The sequence below is a fragment of the Entelurus aequoreus genome, linkage group LG09 (assembly GCF_033978785.1).
Source record: "Entelurus aequoreus isolate RoL-2023_Sb linkage group LG09, RoL_Eaeq_v1.1, whole genome shotgun sequence".
Taxonomy (NCBI): domain Eukaryota; kingdom Metazoa; phylum Chordata; class Actinopteri; order Syngnathiformes; family Syngnathidae; genus Entelurus; species Entelurus aequoreus.
This window is the reverse complement of record NC_084739.1, coordinates 35,245,779-35,265,485: the sequence shown is the minus strand read 5'-3', so window position 1 is coordinate 35,265,485 and position 19,707 is coordinate 35,245,779. Positions and strand designations below refer to the sequence as shown.

Genomic DNA, 19,707 nt, shown 5'->3' with positions numbered 1-19,707 from the left:
GATGGATGCAGAGGAAGAGAGACACCAGATCCTTTCCTGCTGACCAACTGCTTGGTTCGTTTTCCATCCCGGGATGATCTATATTCTTCTTTTTCAATCAATCACACCAGCTCAGTGGCCTTGTGGTTAGAGACTGGGAGGATGTGAGTTTAAACCCCGGCCGAGTCATACCAAAGCCTACAAAAATGGGACCATTGCCTCCCTGCTTGGCACTCAGCATCAAGGGTTGGAATTGGGGGTTAAATCACCAAATGATTCCCGAGCGCGTAGCACACTGCTGCTCACTGCTCCTCTCACCTCCCAGGGGGTTAACATGGGGATGGGTCAAATGCAGAGGACAGAATTCACCACACCCACGCAATCAATGGAACTTTAACTTTAACATTGTAAAATAAATAAAACGGTGAATCTAAAAAATTGCTGATTTGGTGAGCTTTATTAGAGATCAAACAAATACAGGCAAGAGAAAAAGGTCTCCTCCTTTCAACGTAAAACGTACCGCCCACCCCTGATAATCAATGCAACCATCTACTAAGTCATTCCATGCAGCAGCGCTTCACTAAAATTAATTTTTTCTGCTTCTTTCATCAAACTTTTTGATACTTGTTACTGGCTATACTCACAGCCTCCTTTTACTTCAGCCATTTTTCCCTCTGCCCTCCTCGCCACCTTTTTCCCTCTCCACTTGACTTGCAGTTATCTGTCAAATTCCACCTCAATGGCTTCTGCGCCTAAAACAGACTTGACTCAGTGTGTGCTTATCTGCACCCTCTGTGATTGATTTTCCTCGTTAGGCATAATTTGATGCTCTGTCCCATCTCTTTCAGAGCAAATTGAATTGTAGCGGAGTCCAATGTGCAGGTTGTCGGCTGTGTGCGCGAGCATGTGCACAGCGCGGCAGATTGAAATAAATGTTGCTGGGACTGATTGCGAGATAGATAGGACTAATGGTAAGTGGCAGGAACACTAAATGTGTGTGTAAAATTGTCTTTAGCTTTTACTGATAACTACTGATGGACGACAGTCAACATTAGAGTGAGTAGTGGGGACCACAGTACACCCACCTCATCCTTGTCTTCAGCCTGGATGAAAAGGGGCAGTGCGAAGCCCACCTGGGCGAGTTCAGTGATTCGGACGTGGTACTCAGAACTGTTGAACTTTGGGGCATTGTCATTCTTATCAATGAGCAGGATGGTAAAGGTGGTCCTCACTGAGGCATCTGATGGACTGCGATCTTCTTTCAGCTCTGTGGCCTTAAGGAGAAGCACAAAGGAAACAGTCATTGTGTAGAAATTGATGACAAGAGACACAATTCATCACACTAAATGTGATTTCTGATGGAGGCTGTCAGCTCACAATCTGGATGGGCATTTACAGCTTTTCATTTATCGAATCAAAGAGAGGACACTGACTCATGGGGCTCAAAGTGAGGTCAAAAGAGGACCCCTGCATCTACACATACACACACACGCACACACACACACACGCGGACACACAATGACATTTAAGAGAAAATAGTCCGATTGAAAGGACATAATTACACAATTTCTCTCTGCCTGAGGATAGAAGGTATGAGCCCTCTGAAAGAGGAGAAAAAGGGGTCTGAAAGATAGAATGGTTGATAGAAAAGTGTCACATTTAGGCATTGGCCCATAATGAATTTTGCTGGATGACAAATTGTCCCACAAATGATTGCCCATAAACGATATTATTGTCAGCGTTATTTTAGACCAAATCAAGCACTAATGTGATCATAATAAATAATACTAATAATGCAAGTAAAGATTTATTTTTTTACCATTGTTATTTGTTGGTCAATAACTTTTAGTCACGCTAAATAAGTAAACAAACATACAAATACAATGTCTATCATTGTTAGCAAAAATTGTCAATAAATATCGTACATCTTGAAGGACAGTTTTTTTCCCTCGTTAAAAAAAATGGTCAGTTGGTTCTTTTTTGTTACCATTACTGTGCAACAAATTTGGCATACTTGCTAGTTTGTCCGTGTTGATGGGTTCATCTTGCTCATTCGGTTTGAAGGCGAAATATTCCTGCACAGGGGCATTTGGCTTTGCAATAATCTTTTTTCCTCTCCTAATTTTTGTTACTTCGCAGAGCCTCTCACTAGTGAGTCGTGCCTAGCGAGGCTATGTCCATGTATTCTATGTGTAAGCTAGCGGTTAGCCGGGAGGTTGTGGATTTGAAGATGGTGCCGCTGTAGTGGCTGCTGTTGGCAGGAGATCTTTGCTCTTGTGTTATCTTTTTGTGTTCCTGATGTTTCCCTCTTGTTTTCATGTGGGTTTTTTTTTTGCCTTTTGGTTGGGGACCTTTTGGGACTGTGTGACAAGGGGTGACACTTTTGTGACTTCTGCAGTGCTTTTTGTGAACTTCTGGATCTGCCTCCCAGGAACCTTTTGGCCATGGAGACCAGCTGGTGGATCTCTGCCACACCAGAGTCCGTTTGGAGAGACTGGAGGAGATGCGGATGAAGAGTCAGGGCTGTGGAGCTAGCGCTAAGCGCCGGGACGGACAAGCTTCACAGTGTCTTGGCTGAATGAGCAGGTATCGGACACCTCGGTCTCCTTGGACGTATCCTCACTCATCCATGCGGACTGGACACTGGCCGAGAGTTGGTGGGCAACTCTCTTAGTTGCTTTGTTGGGTCTACTCCTGTCTCTGGCCATGCTCTCCCCGCCTTAGCAGACAATGGCGTGGAACACTGCAGAGGCCACCAAAGTGTATATGTTTTTTTTGTTTTTGTTTTTGTTGTTTTACTTTTGTGGCTATGTATAGAAGTGGCTGGTTGCATCAGCTCTGCTCTTTTAATGTCTTTAATGTCCTTTGTGTTCTTTGATGTTTCCCTCTTACACACATTTTATGTTTGCTATGGCTATGGGTTTTTTTTCCCTTGGCCTCAGTCTGGACCCCATCTCCAGGGGCCCAGGCTTAGACTGATTTTTTTTTTTAACCCCCTTGTCCCCAGTGTTTACCTGTTCTTTACCTTTTTTGTAAGGGGCGCCGGAAGTTGGCAAACCCGTCAGCGATCCTGTTCTGTCTCCCTGTAATGTTTGTCTGCTCTTGAATGGGATTGTGATGAAAATCTTAATTTCCCCTCGGGGATTATTAAAGTATTTCTGATTCTGATTCTAATGACTGACACGAGGCTTTACTTTGTTCATTTAGTTCTGCCTTTGAATAAACATGCTTAGGTGCTTAGAGTGAAGCAGAGAGTGAACCCTCTTCCACCCTGTTTCAAAGCGAGAGACATAGAATTTTTTTTTTGATGAGGGCAAAGTTTTTTGATTTCATTTTCATTTATCGTTCAAATAATTGATTGATTGGCTATTGACAGAGGCCTAATCGCATACTGCTGATGTACAGATAATTAAGGTAGTATAATCCTGATCATCCTAATGTAACTCTGCCTTCCTAAGTTTAGCATTATCTACCCCTACTGAAGTTGAAGAATTAGTTGGATTACTCTGCCATACCACAATCAATAGTAACACCAAGAACAGAAATAGACAGAGAAATAGTGGGAGAGAAAAATCCATACCTTATAAATACATTTTTGGGTGACTTTTTTCCCGAGGACTTTCTCTTCTTCTGTTTTTCTCCTTTATAATTATTGATTTCAATTAAAAAGATGAACATAGACTAGGATACGTTTGCAAGCATTACTTTTTGTATTATACCAGCAAGAACGAGAGAGTAGCCCGTCGCCTGCCACCCAAACACTATCATATAGTAAGAGCCATTATTGCAAAGCCCAAATAGAAAAATAGAATTTAAAACCTCTTTGAACTTTGCACTTGAACATTGCAAAACACTTTGATTGTGTATCTTTCCACTTGCACTGCCTCTTTGACAGCCATTTCACGCATCCTCTTGAACTCTGTGAAAACCACTCTGTGCACAATAATGGCTGAAAATAAATCATGACAAAAAAAAACCTAAAGGTTGGAAGTTGAGGAGATAGTGGGAGTGCGAGAGTCGGACTGTCATGCTAAAAAGCCAAACCAGGCTTAGGGACAAGGGGGAATCGAGAGACAGCATCTACTTCAAAAAGGAGGACAAAGACGAGAGGGAGTGAGCAACAGGAGAGTACTTCACATGGGCGAGGACACTGGAATCCTATTCCTTTATCTTGTGCTACTCAGTCCCACAAACCCTCCCTGGACATACTGCAGGCTGTATACTGGTTGCAAAATTGCAAAAGGGACACTATCGAAGGATCAAACCACAAATGCCCAAGCACATTATGGATGACAATTGTGCAGAAGCTCATTATCTATCAGTCTACACCCGCTAGTGTAGACCTTGAAAAAGAGTTCAGTGAGTCGTTTTCATTTGTAATCAAAGCATCGTCACCCAACATTCTTGAGCATGTCATGGCTGTCTGAAGAAGACCATGTATTTCAGTATTCCTCCATCTATGCAGCTTCACTTTATGATGATTTTGACTTTTTAACATAATTAGATCTTCAGTGTTCTCCTGCATGTCCTGTAAAAAGTATGCAATGAAACATATTTTATAATGCCATTTTTATAACTGGTATATCTCCATTTGTTGCCAGAACTGTCCTTCAAAACACTTTAGCTTTAGGCCACACCTCCCTAATTCAATTTCTATTGTGCGTTGATCGCCTCATTTAGTTTTAGGATATGCAATCTTGGATTAAAGTCAAAGTTAAAGAGCTACTGATAGTCACACACACACTAGGTGTGGTGAAATTATCCTCTGCATTTGACCCATCCCTTTGTTCCACCCCCTGGGAGGTGAGGGGAGCAGTGAGCGGCAGCAATGGCCGCGCTCTGGAATCATTTTGGTGATTTAACCCCCAATTCGAACCCCTGATGCTGAGTGCCAATCAGGGAGTTTGAGGGTGATGGCTCAAATGCAGAGGATAATCTCACCACACCTTGTGTGTGTGCTTTAACTTTAATGCAGGGCCGGCCCGTGGCATAGGCCGTATAGGCAAATGCTAAGGGCGCCGTCCATCAGGGGGCGCCATGCCAGTGCTACAAATGTTGGAGAAAAAAAAAAGAAAAAAAGTTGGTACTTTTATTTCTAAATACAAAAAATAATCCCACATTAAATAAAATGCAAAGTAAAGCCTATTCAATAGAAATATTATTTGATACAACATTACGCCATCCCCCCCGCCCCCGCACGGTGCGCCCCCTCCCTTCCCGTATCATGACTCTTTTTGGACGTCACCACATCAAAAAATCAACACAATATGTCAAAACGGCCAAAACTGTCAGGTGCCCAGGGAAGAAAAAAGAGAAAAGAAGAGGAGAAGAAACGAGAAAAAGACAGAGGTAGCAGGTAGGTAACGTTAGCCTACATGAAATTATTTGTCTGTTACAGAATGTGATAGTAACCTGGCTTTTTAGCATTAAGCTAATGTTACATGATTCGGCAATTGCTAATCAATAAATAGCTAGTTCTGTTTTAACGTCGGGTTAATATTGTGGAGGGGGCTAAATTGTTATGGAAAATAATAATGTAACGTTAGGTAATTACAGTACTCCCACCTTACATTCCTCAGGTACACTTGTATTAGATCTTTTAAGCAGGTGTTTTTTGTTTACATTGTTATTGCCTTCTGGTTAGCTAATGTTTGCCCTGCAGGTAATAGTCACCTTTCCACCCCTTTATATATTAGGTATAGTTGTAAGCCTAGTTAAAGTTAAAGTGCACATCATTAATGTTAATTAAGCAATATCACATGAGAGGGAATGCTGTTTTTTAATTTGAGCACTGCTATGATTCGGTTAAAGATAATCATAACATAACATTCTCATATAATATATTATACTGTTACTTTGCATTCTGCTATTCAGCATTTCACTGTAATGATGACAATAAATTGAATCTAATCTAATTTGCATATACAGCCATCTCTTCACTTGATGAGAGATTTCAGAGCCTTGGAGAGGTGAATGACAAGTTTGGAGTACTCCTCAATTTCCACAACTTACAAAAAGAAGAGCTGCTACAGCAGTGCCAAACCCTGAGTACTACTCTGACCCATGACAGCCAGTTGGACATTAATGGCACAGAACTTGCAATGGAAATGCAGAATTTCCCACCATTGCCATCAAAGAACATGACAAACATGGAACTCTTGACCTTCCTGCATGAGAAGAAGCTGGCTGAAATGTACCCCAACATGTGGGTTGCTCTGAGAATCTCTGCCACTCTTCCTGTTACAGTGGCTGCTGCTGAAAGAAGCTTCTCTAAGCTCAAACTCATTAAAACCTACCTGAGATCTACTATGATGCAAGAACGTCTCAGTGGACTTTCCATCATAAGCATAAATCGTGTGGTCTCAAATCAGTTGTCATATGATGATGTTGTAGATGACTTTGCTGCAAGAAAGACTAGGAGAGTAAGGCTGTAGCAGGTGATGTGAGGTTGATAAGGGGGTGGTGTACAGTAATTTGTAAGTCATTCTAGTTAATGCAATATTAAAAAGCACAAATAGAGAACTCTGTAGGATCCCCTTTTTTTGTAATATAGTTGTTAAAGTCATACTGGTTTGATATCTTGTTTTGTGCAGTGCCTTATTTATATTGTATTTTTAATTTATTTTATGCAACTTGTTGACACGTTTTATTTTGTGTTTATGTATGTAAAAAATATTGTATTTCATATATTCATTTTTAATTTTTTTGTATTCATTTATTTATTCATTTTGTTTTTATCTTGTTAACTATTCTGATTGTTAATTTGCTTTCTTTAAGTAAAAAAAAAGGTCAAAGACAAAGCTATTCGGTTTCTTGTGAGTATATACACTTCACTGCCGATGTGGGGGGGCGCCACCTAAAATCTAGCCTCGGGCGCCAGATTGGTTTTATGTATCCCATTTTTGTAGTCTTTGGTATGCTCGGACTTGAACTCACGACCTACCAATCTCAGGGCGGACACTCTAACCACAAGGCCACATTATAAGTGTAATGTCTCGAGCAGATGACTGATATAAGTATATTTCCTGCTAAATTAGCCATTATGATTTTTCGATCACATGCAAAAAACTAAGACAGTGTTGGGTGGCAGTCAAGGACGGGCATGACCATATCTACCATTGAGGACACAGAGGTCATGTCCTCGGTATTTTTTTAGGTGATGAAAGGATGATGATATGACTGACTGTAAATGTCCTTTGTGTAGGACATCATGTGCGCTGTATGTCATCATGCTGTAGATAATCCTCTCTCATTATACGATCTTTGGTCATGCCCAGCCCGCTACAACTCCAACAATATAACGCAATGAACTGCACTTTTACTTTAAACATAATACGAGCAGAAATGTGCTGCCAGCATAACGTTAACATTAAATCATACTGGTGTAACTAATGTTGATTTCACCTGAATGGAATTAATGTGAAACGCTGTCGGTATAATAACGTTGTCGTGTCAGTCAGGTGCCGCCCCGCCCTAAATGCAGAACGCACGTGGTGTGCGGGGCTTTGCGAGCGAATGACAAGGTGCTTCATATAATATTTTACCCCAAACGTATCCTGGCCACGTCATGCTCTGTCACTGATTAGAATATGAAGAGAGAATTTCCTCATGCACTTTTGGTGGGTCTGTGGCGGATGTCATTAGTACTTGCAGTGCCATGTAGAAGATCTTGGGTTCAAACCCTGGTCGGGGTTGAAAATTTAGTTTTTTTTTTTAATTTATGTTTGAATTATGTTAAAATTGTTTATTATGCTAGACTTCAGGATACTGATAAAAAAAAGTGGACTGTTACAAAATCACGCTGATTATCACAGATGTTAGATGAGTGATAGTTATAGCTCAATTAAAGCTTTTGTTATTCTGGAAATTCATTGTGTTGCTCAAGGTAATATAATGTATAGGGTGCTGGAATACCCATGATTTCAGAATTTCAAAGTTCTTCTTTGACTGCCAATTTTTGACCTCAGTATTTTTCAAATCGTAGTTACGGCCCTGGTCTTGATTGATTTGGTTTAGTCCAAACAAAGTTCAAAATAAATTGGACTCAAGGATGGACTTTTTTTTTTTTCTTCGCTGCTGAGCTAGTGCTTGGAGCAGTGAACGCAACTACTAGCATGCGCCCTGCGCCTGAAGATGGGGGTGGGGGTGGGGGACTTTTGGACTGGGGAATCGACCAACACGACGTCGTATGGATAACATCACAATGGAGATTTCACTCCAAAACATCGAACTACACACGATTGGGACAGAGGGAGGGGGGAACAATTGGGTGTGAGTGTTGTGTACGTGTGAATCTGAGCATGAATGTGGAGGAGCGAGGTGCACAATCATATTTCAACTTGCCAATTACTAAGGTTTTTTTTCACATAAAGATAAAATACCCTAAAAAACTTTAATGTCAACTTATAAGAAAAAAATTACACTAGTTTCATGGAACGTCAGGGGTTTAGCTAAAAATATTAAAGCAGGGAAGGTTTTTTCACACTTAAATTCATTAAAAGCAGATGTTTTATTCTTACAAGAAACACATCTCTGTAAAGACAACCAACACAAACTTAAAGCTAGCTGGATATCTCAGGTTTATCATGCACCCTTTACTTCACAAGCTAGAGGTGTAGCCATTTTATTTAATAAAAAAGTGCCTTTCATACTTACATCAAAAATAATTGACCCTAACGGAAGATTTATTTTATTAAATGGTCATATTAAATCCTACCCAGTAACTTTTTTGAATATCTATGGACCAAACACAGATGACTCAAACTTTTATCATAGAGTCTTTGGTCTACTTCCTGATGATAACTCCTCTCATATCTACATTGGTGGTGATTTTAACTGCCTTTTGGATCCCACTTTAGATAGATTGTGAACTAAATCTCATGTAATTGCTAACTCAACTAAAACCATTAATAATCTTATAAGATCAAGAAATATGATAGACATATGGAGAACAAAACATCCTAATAAAAGGGAGTATTCATTTTACTCTGCCATACACAATTCTTACACAAGAATCGATTACTTTTTAGTAGAAGCCTCTGCTCTCTCCAATGTCAGTAATCCTGAGTACCACAGTAGAGTCATCTCAGATCACAGCCCTATGAGTATGCAGATTCAAATTGATCTCCATGAAACCAAACAAAAATGGAGATTTAATCCACAATTATTATTATATGAAGATTTTAAAGAGTATATGAACAATATTATCCAAGAGTTTATTGAGGTGAATGATAACGGAGAGGTCTCAGACTCTATATTGTGGGAAGCCCTTAAAGCTACTGTGAGAGGATATATCATTTAATTTGAAAGCTCAAAACAAAGAGAAGTAAGAAAAAGGTATAAAAAACTGGAAAAAGAAATTAAAGAAATGGAAGAAATTCATATAAATTCTCTTTTGCAGGCTGACTATAATAAGATGCTGAAACTGAAAAATGAATACAATTCTCTTCTTCACGGGGAAGTATCTAAACTCCTACTGAAAAATAAACAAAAACATTTTGAAATATCTGATAAACCACAAACACTTCTATCTAGACAGCTCAAAGGAGATCAAGCTAAAGCTGCTATCCACAAAATATGCTGAAAAACAGGTGAAACATGTACAGATTTACAGGATATCAACAATGCCTTTAAAGACTTTTATTCAGAATTATATAAATCTAGTTCAGCTATATCGGTTAATGATTTAAATGATTTTTTTACTCAATTAAATCTACCTCAACTGAGTCCAAACCATCAGAATTCTTTAAACAATACTATTTCAACTGAAGAACTGCTAAAAGCACTAAAATCTTTCTCCGTGAATAAAAGCCCTGGTCCAGATGGATTTGGTGCAGAGTTTTATCAAGCGTTTAGTGAAATACTGTCCCCAATAATATTAAGAATGTTAAATGACTCTTTCGTAAACAATAAACTTCCAAGCTCTTTGTATGAAGCTCATATATGTATAATACCAAAAAAGGGAAAAAATCCACTCGATCCAGCCAATTATAGACCTATCTCCCTGCTCAATCTAGACCATAAGATTCTAACTAAGGTACTCGCAACAAGGTTAAGCAACCACATAACAGAAATTATCCATCCGGATCAGGTTGGTTTTATCCCGGACAGACCTTCTTTCGGCAATGTACGGAGATTATTGAACTTGTTGTACTCGGACTGCATAGGAAACAAAAAGGCAGCCGTCCTGACTCTGGATGCTCATAAAGCTTTTGATTCAATTGAGTGGGCTTATCTACTTCATGTTCTGAAATTATTTGGGTTGGGAGAAAATTTTATAAAATGGGTTAAAATAATTTATTTTGCACCAAAATCATATGTCATAACTAATAATGTAATATCGGATAGTTTTGAATTACATCGTGGCGTGAGACAGGGCGATTGCCTTTCGCCCTTACTTTTCAATTTGGCCCTAGAACCACTGGCTATTGGTTTAAGAATGAACTCTAATATTAAGGGATTTTCAGTGGGCACATCAGAGAGTCTCATCTCACTTTATGCAGATAATGTACTTGTTACACTTACTGAGCCAGAAATTGCATTACCACTTATTTTAGAATATGTAGACTCTTTTGGTAAAATATCTGGTTACAAAATAAACTGGTCCAAAAGCGAGCTTATGTTCCTAGGAGATACTGTTAAGATCAGTCAAAACCCAGTTAAAGTTGAAGAAAACTATATATCCTATCTCGGCTTAAAAATATCTAAAAGTTATGAATCATTACTAAAATTGAACTTTACTGAAGCTTTTGAGAAATTGAAAGTGAGTATAGAGTATTGGAAGACCCTACCCCTCTCTATGTTGGGTAGAGTGAATGCTGTCAAAATGATTACCCTGCCAAAATTTACCTATCTTTTTCAAAATTTACCAATTCTAATTCCTGCAGATTTTTTCAAAAAACTTGAATCTTTAGTTCTAGATTTTGTGTGGGGATATAAAAAACGCAGAATATCTAAAACACACTTATTCAGATCTACAAGGGAAGGGGGGCTGGGTCTCCCAATGTTCAAAAATTATTATTGGGCATCAAATCTGAACGCATTGACCTATTGGAAGATGGGGTTCCCAAAGAATGAATCACTTAATTCTGCTCCCTTGTGGCTGAAATTGGAACTGCAGTCATTAGTTAAACCTTACACATCATTGCTATCTTTACTTTTTACTAAACCAGTCTCTTCTATTAAATCAACAAGCCATAGTGTAGTAGTAAGAAATTCTATCAAAATTCTTTCTCAAATTAAAAAACAATTGAATATTTCCAATGTAACTATGTATTCACCAATGTCTCACAATCATGCATTTATTCCATCGATAACAGACAGATATTTTTTTAACTGGTACTTTAATGGAATCAAATGCATAAAAGACATGTTTGTCGAGGACAGTCTTGCATCATTTGAGCAATTGCGAATCAAATTCAAATTGTCCCAATTCAGTTGGTTTTGCTATTTGCAGGCAAACAAATGTATTAAAGAAAACATTTCAAAGTCTCAGCTGGTAAATGAAAAACACCCTCTCTTAGAATTACTAAATTTATCACCCACAAGTAAAAAGCTTATCGTCAAATTTGCCAGCTGCTTCATTATGCCCATGACATCAGCAGACGGTGTTAAAAGAGCATGGGAACAGGAACTAAGAACAACAATACCCAAACAGCAATGGGAACGGACACTCTCTCAAATTCACAATTGCTCAATTAACAGCAGACTTAGGTTCATACAGTTTAAAGTGATTCATCGTTTTTACTACTCCAAATTTTATCCTGATACATCTCCACTTTGTGATAAATGTAAATCTGCTGAAGGATCATTGTCTCTTTCGTTTTGGGAATGTCCAATTATTCAATCATTTTGGTCCAGCATTTTCTTTTTTTACTCGGGGGTATATCAGAGAAAACTTGTCCCTGACAGGGATATAATCTTGTTTGGGTGGTCTTCAGAAACACAAAAACTTCCAAAATATATTACAGCTGTGTTGCTGCTCGGGACGGTCTTGGCCAAAAGACTCATTCTCAAAGACTGGAAAAGCCCATCTGCACCCAACTTCAGGAACTGGCTAAATGAACTTGTGAATGTAATGACTCTTGAAAGAATACGATTTATAAACTCTCCAAATATGAATAAATGGGAACAAACCTGGAAACCTTTACTGACATATATTGAATCATAATAGACATTTAAGAAAAAAACAAACAAAAAAACTGCCATCTTTTTTGTAGCTGTATTCCTTTTTTATTATCTTTATTATTTTCTGTATTGATCCTACACTATTATTGTTTTTTTTTGTTACTTCTGATATGGCCTTCCCACGGTTTACTTGCTTATTTATTTATTTATTTTTTGTGACTTTTTATTTTGTATTGTTTTACATCTGATCAACTTCTGTGACTTTCCTTTTCTTTTTTAAGTGTGAACGGTGGAGAGGTCCTCGAGAGGTGATCTTGGGATCACTTCCTGAGGATCCTTGATGCCGAGGAATGTTCATCCATCTTGCTATGGTCTGGATAGCCTGCTGATCCTGAGCCAGAGCGGGATGGATGGATAAATATATACAATATCTGGGTATCTTTTCTAATAATGTTTATACTGTAAACCTTGAATTGTTAAAGTTTAAGTGCACCTCTCTCCTCAAGTGTGCATGTGAGTGGGTATGAGTGGATGTGTGATTGTATGAAGGTTTTGACTGTTAAATGTGATTTGAACTGTAAAATTCAATAAAAATACTTGCAAAAAAAAAAAAAAGGATGGACTTTTTTGTCGCGATTGGCCAACAGCATTCCAAGGAAGCCCTAGTTTTTGTACTATTTGACTAATAATCTGAATTAATTTTGTCACATATTTTGGTGATTTTTAATGTTATTTTCAGTACAAAATAACAATAATAACAAATAATGTTAAAATAAAAATAAATAATTAAAAAAGTATGCCAATGACGACATGACTCTGTATTTTATGCCACTGATTTTACTTTCTGACACAACCCTGATAAGGGATCACTCCTGTGACTTCTGCCTCCAAAGCAGAAGCTGATAGCACTACACCACCCGACACTAACATGACCTGATCACATTTTCCTTTATATTCCATCAATTGTGACGGCGTAAGAGAGAGCTAGAACTATGTTTGCTTTACAACTTCACGTAAAGCGCCATGTCATTTATTTGACATTTTACAAACTACCTCTAGTTGTCAAGTGTGTCTCACGTGTCTGCAGCAGCATCGACACTTGCATGTCCCGGGACAGACTTGAAGAGTTATCGTATCAAAGCAAGGCTTCAAGGGGCACAGCAAAAAAACATAAATCGTCCATTGATCGGCCCGTTATTGATCGGCCCACCAGGAAAACTCCTGGTACTCCTGATGGCCCGTCCGCCCTTAATTGGAGTACACCTCTTGTTTACAGTTCACAATTCATCATGTCCGAGAGTGAAAAGAAGCAAAGCAGAGATTTCTGTCCACCAAATCTGGTTTTTGGTACATGGTACGCCACATCCTTGTGTGAGAGGTTGATAAGTTATGACTAGACATAGTTCAAGTCACCATCATCTAAAATTCAAGCTCTGGGACATAACACTTGGAGAAGGACTGGACCGTATTAGGTGAACTTTTACATAGTTATCAATTATTTACACTTCCAGTTTTAGAACATCTCATTTATAGCAGTAAGTAATTCCAAACATTTGAGTAGTAGTATACATTTAGCCACAATTTTTACATCCTTTACTATTGATTTTGTTGTTGTAAACCTACCTATTAGTAAGACCGAGAAATAATTGGAGAGTGATATTTTTTAATGATTTTCCCTTTACAGGATACACATCGCTACACAACCACAATGGATTTGAAATGAATAAATCAATACATCAACATATAATTGAAGTGCTGAGTTTCAATTTTAATTCAGAAATATGGCATTAACTATTTAGAAATTACACCTACAGGCACATTATTTAGATAAAATCAATTAAGTTTTAAATGATTCAACTGACCTAATTGTAAATATATTTATCTTGTTTATTACTCATAATTTAATGATGTCCATGAATTTAATTTACTGCAAAAAATGTTCAATAAAGTGTTAAAATGGTAGTTACATTTTCAGTGTTTCTTTTTTATTATGTACCTGCAGATTTAATTATTAAAAGGTATGTAACATTATTTTGTCGCAGCTTAAAGTTGAAAGTCTACATTTCAATCATGTGCTGATTTGTTTATTGATTAATATATTAATAATCCATTGTGGTGGTGCCTACTATAAAGGCAAAAGCATACAAAAATATGTATTGTTTATATCTTAGAGAAGTGTTGTTTACAAAACAACAAGAATAATTAAGTATAAATTACGTTTTAACTTCAAAGTTACAAAATGTCAATAATGAATAGGGTTTTTTACAAAAATATGCACATTTAAAAAATAATCTTAAGTACCTGTACAGTCACCGTTTAAACATCGGCTCTATTTGGTACTAGTATCAGTTCAAATGTAAAAAAATACCCACCCCTAGTCATTTAGAATCAATACCATTGTAAGACAAAAATACAAAACACGTTTCCCGGAAATGTTGTATAAGGGTGTTGCATGGGCCAAAAAAACGACTCATTAAATAATCAGTTAATGGTGTTTCTGCTCATTCTCAGTTTTGTATGGTGATTATAGCAATGTTAAACCAACAAATTCAACAATAGGATTAGGTTTTTGATAGATATACTTTATTCATCTCATTAAGGAACTACTGTATTTTCAATGTGTGCACTAGTTGACTTGACAGAGGCAATTTTAGCTCTGCAACTTTTCCCAATTCATCCTCAATGTCGTGACAGTCAACCCCCCCCCCCCCCCCCCCCAACCACCCAATACGCTTACCTTGACAGTTAGAGTGAATCCTGCTGAGTAGAGTGGGTTTTCTCTGTCCAACTGGCCATTCACTGTCAGGGCACCGCTGATGTAGTCCAGGGCAAAAACACTGTTGGTGTTCCCTATGTGGAAGGATGGTGCGGATGGGGAGTGAGGGAGAAACAGAGATAAGAAAGTCAGAGAGCCAAACGGACCTGGCGTCGTTAATTCAACAGAACCCAAGGGATGCAGCTCAGAGCTTCTGGAAGGGAAAGGTGCTGGATGAGCAATGTGGATTTCTTTCATGCAATATGGATGCAACTTCTGCTGCTCCGTCTTTCTTCTCTCCACCTTAGGCTGACCCACCACGTCTCACCTGTCCACAGAGTATCCCTTTGTTTCATCATCTACTGTCTGAGCCTCTTGCCATGCTGCTCTTTGCCAGCTTCACTTTATTTACTGTACATGCAACAACTTTACTGTTAGCTCACGTTTACCACAATCCAACATGTTTTAGTCTGCCGCCACAGCATTGGTAAAATCTATCGTTACAAGTTGTCAACTGCTTATATTTTGAAGTACTAATCTTTTTTTTTGGACCTAACAGACCTCATGCCGAGAATTGCAGAATCACACGTTTTTGAAACACAAAACATGGTAATCACATTTTAAAACAGTAGCTGTCCTACTGGGGATCAGTGAGGTTTTCCACAACGCCGCAAAAAAGACGTAGGGATAGTGTGAAAAAAAGAAGATATGCTATAACTATTTAAGTTGTATGTATATTCACACCATTTGTTTAATACTTTACACCTGGGGTCCCCAAACATTTTGACTGGTTGGTCACAATGTGCTCAATTATATATATATACACACACACACACACACACACACACACACACACACACACACACACACACACACACACACACACACACACACACACACACACACACACACACACACACACACACATAATTATATACACGTACAGTACGGTACAGTAAGGCCTCACCTTTTCTCCTCCAAACATATTGCTGGGTAATGTGGCCAAACCGCTCAATTTTTGTTTCATCTGACCACATAACTTTCCTCCAGAAGGTCTTACCTTTGTCCATGTGATGCCAGATGAAACAAACATTTACCTTTTTTTCCACAAAACCCAGCAATATGTTTGAAATAGAAAAGGTGAGGCCTTTAATCCCAGGAACACCATTCCTACCGCCAAGCATGGTGGTGGTAGTATTATGCTCTGTCAAAAAAGCTTTTTATTATATTCTAATCTAATCCTTGATGATGGCAGACTATTTGTAATATGGAAAATTGTAAATTTTTCTTTGAGTGCAACAAGAAAAGCCCAATGTATTTAATGCCCTTCCTTAAAATTATATTTTAACCTTGAAAATTGTAATTTGAGTGCAATAGGAAACATATGTTCTTTCTTTGAGTTTGAGTTTGAGTTTGAGTTTGAGTTTATTTCGAACATGCAAGCATACAACATGATACATCACAATTTCCAGTTTCTCTTTTCACCATGTTCGAAAAGGAGTAGGAAGACAGCAGATCTTATTTAATCCTACGCCTTTTCTTTACATAACAGTTGCTAAAACTTTTTTTCACAATAAACTCCATAAGTAATCACAATAAAAATAAATAAATAAATAATAGTAATAATTTAATAATAATAATTGGTGAAGTAAGTCATATTTCATATGATGAGATAAGAATGAATGAATGGATGGATGAAATAAATTGAGAATGTTTGTCATGGTTCTTCTTCTTTGTACTTTGTAAACACTTTAAGTTTGAAGAGTTTCTTGAAGTGGATCATATTAGTACATTGTTTGATTGCTTTGCTTAATCCATTCCATAATTTAATTCCCAATAGACTTTTGCTTGTTAGGGTTCAATAAGTCAATATTAAAGTCACCACATAAGAACATTATTCTTTGACCATTGTCCATGTAAGTAGCCTTGATCCATTCTTCAAATGTTTCTATACTTGACTTAGGTGATCTATATAAACAACTGATGAAAATGTTTTTGCTTTTTTCCTGACATATTTCAATGGTTATACATTCTAAGATATTATCTATAGCAAATGACATGTTTTTTACCACTTTGTAGTTCAGGTTCTTCATCACGTACACAGCTACTCCTCCTCCATTTTTGTTGGTTCTGTTGATGTAGTTTAGTTCATATCCTTCCAGATCAAAATCTATTCCTTTTTTATCATCAATCCATGTTTCTGTGACAGCAATCACTTTGAAGGGATTGTTGATGTGTTCCAAAAAGTTCTTAATGTTGTTGTAATTTGTATACAAGCTTCTGCTATTAAAATGAATAATTGACAATTTGTTATCACATGTAATGTTGCTATTATATTGATCATCTGTATAATAAAAACAGTTATTACTGATGTGGGAGAAAACATTTGTATCTGGATCTATATCATTTTCCAAATCCTGGTTTTTGTGATCTTTGTTGCAGATATTTTTTAGTTCCATATTTTCATGTTCAAAAATCTTTGAGGTTGTTTCAATAATCTCTATAAGTGTAGGTGGATGCAATCCTGAATCTAGGTCCTCTTGTTTAGTCGTCCCTTGGAACATATTAGTGTCGATGCTGAATTTAGGTGCTTGTTTTCTGTCAGTGTCCATTATCATCGTTGTTGTGGAAGCTGTGTAAACTTTAAAAATTGTCCAGGTCCTTGATGTCATGGACAACAAGTACTCTTGCTTCTGGACCTCCATTCAGCTTGATGTAGATTTTACAGTTGGCGCTCCAAGTTCCCTGGATTTTTCCCTGCCTTCTCAAGTCGCGTGCTTTCTTGGCGATTCCAGCATTACGTTTTGTGAGATGTTCATTCATGTACACATTTGTTCCCTTCAGCTTATTTCCCTGTCTCAGCAATGCCATTTTAGATTTTCTGTTTACGAGTTTTACGAGCACGACTGGAGTGGCGTTGTTGTTTCTTCCGTTCAGTGGGATGCATGTTTCGATGGTATTAATGTCAATTTCAATTTATTTTGATTGCAGAAAGTTGACCACTTGCTGTTCTGCTGAGACCATATCCATTTCATCTGGTTCACCTTCATTATTCACAGCTTTCGCATAGGATCTTGGTTTAATTCGGTGCCCTGTCACGATGATATCATTCATTCGTTTGTCCTGATCCATTTCATCTATGATATTCCTCAGCATGTTGTTGTGTTCTTGAAGGGTCTTCATTTGTTTGCTCATTTCAGTGGCTTCATTATTTCTGGATTTGTTCTCAGTTTGCAGACTTTCTATATTTTCCTGCAGACTTTTCACATCTTGTTTGTGTTCTGTTGTTGCTTTTCTCAGATCTTTTTTCATTTCTTTAATTACTTCTTTCATTTCTTTCATATAATCTTTCCATCCATCTGTCATTTCTTTCCATTCTTCTATCATTTCTTCTTTAAATTCATGGAATAGTTTTATATATATATATATATATATATATATATATATTTATATATATATATATATATATATATATATATATATATATATAGGGCAGCACGGTGGAAGAGGGGTTAGTGCGTCTGCCTCACAATACGAAGGTCCTGAGTAGTCCTGAGTTCAATCCCGGCCTCGGGATCTTTCTGTGTGGAGTTTGCATGTTCTCCCCGTGACTGCGTGGGTTCCCTCTGGGTACTCCGGCTTCCTCCCACCTCCAAAAACATGCACCTGGGGATAGGTTGATTGGCAACACTAAATTGGCCCTAGTGTGTGAATGTGAGTGTGAATGTTGTCTGTCTATCTGTATTGGCCCTGTGATGAGGTGGCGACTTGTCCAGGGTGTACCCCGCCTTCCGCCCGATTGTAGCTGAGATATAGGCTCCAGCGCCCCCCGCAACCCCAAAGGGAATAAGCGGTATAAAATGGATGGATGGATATATATATATATATATATATATATATATATATATATATATATATATATATATATATATACATACATACATACATACATACATACATACATATAAAATGGATGGATGTATATATATATGTGTATATATATATATATATATATATATATATATATATATATATACATATATATATATATATATGGTAAATGGGTTGTACTTGTATAGCGCTTTTCTACCCCTTTTTAAGGAGCCCAAAGCGCTTTGACAGTATTACCCCTTTTTAAGGAGCCCAAAGCGCTTTGACAGTATTTCCACATTCACCCATACATTCACACACTGATGGTGGTACATATGTATATATATATATATATATATATATATATATATATATATATATATATATATATATATATATATATATATATCCATCCATCCATCCATCCATCTTCTTCCACTTATCCGAGGTCGGGTCGCGGGGGCAGCAGCCTAAGCAGGGAAGCCCAGACTTCCCTCTCCCCAGCCACTTCGTCTAGCTCTTCCCGGGGGATCCCGAGGCGTTCCCAGGCCAGCCGGGAGACATAGTCTTCCCAACGTGTCCTGGGTCTTCCCCGTGGCCTCCTACCGGTCGGACGTGCCCTAAACACCTCCCTAGGGAGGCGTTCGGGTGGCATCCTGACCAGATGCCCGAACCACCTCATCTGGCTCCTCTCGATGTGGAGGAGCAGTGGCTTTACTTTGAGCTTCTCCCGGATGACAGAGCTTCTCACCCTATCTCTAAGGGAGAGACCCGCCACCCGGCGGAGGAAACTCATTTCGGCCGCTTGTACCCGTGATCTTGTCCTTTCGGTCATAACCCAAAGCTCATGACCATAGGTGAGGATGGGAACGTAGATCGACCGGTAAATTGAGAGCTTTGCCTTGCGGCTCAGCTCCTTCTTCCCCACAACGGACCGATACAGCGCCCGCATTACTGAAGACGCCGCACCGATCCGC

At 38.2% G+C, this 19,707-nt stretch overlaps 1 protein-coding gene across 1 annotated transcript in view; it reads right to left on the bottom strand.

The window, feature by feature from the left end:
- LOC133656977 (cadherin-23-like) overlaps nt 1-19,707 on the bottom strand; it is a 395,393-nt gene that overhangs the window by 131,654 nt on the left and 244,032 nt on the right. Inside the window, exons 10-11 of the mRNA XM_062057867.1 lie at nt 14,843-14,955; nt 1,059-1,253 (exon numbers count right to left, since the gene is read on the bottom strand). Of these exons, the coding sequence (XP_061913851.1) occupies nt 1,059-1,253; nt 14,843-14,955 (308 nt within the window). The remainder of the gene's footprint in view (nt 1-1,058; nt 1,254-14,842; nt 14,956-19,707) is intronic.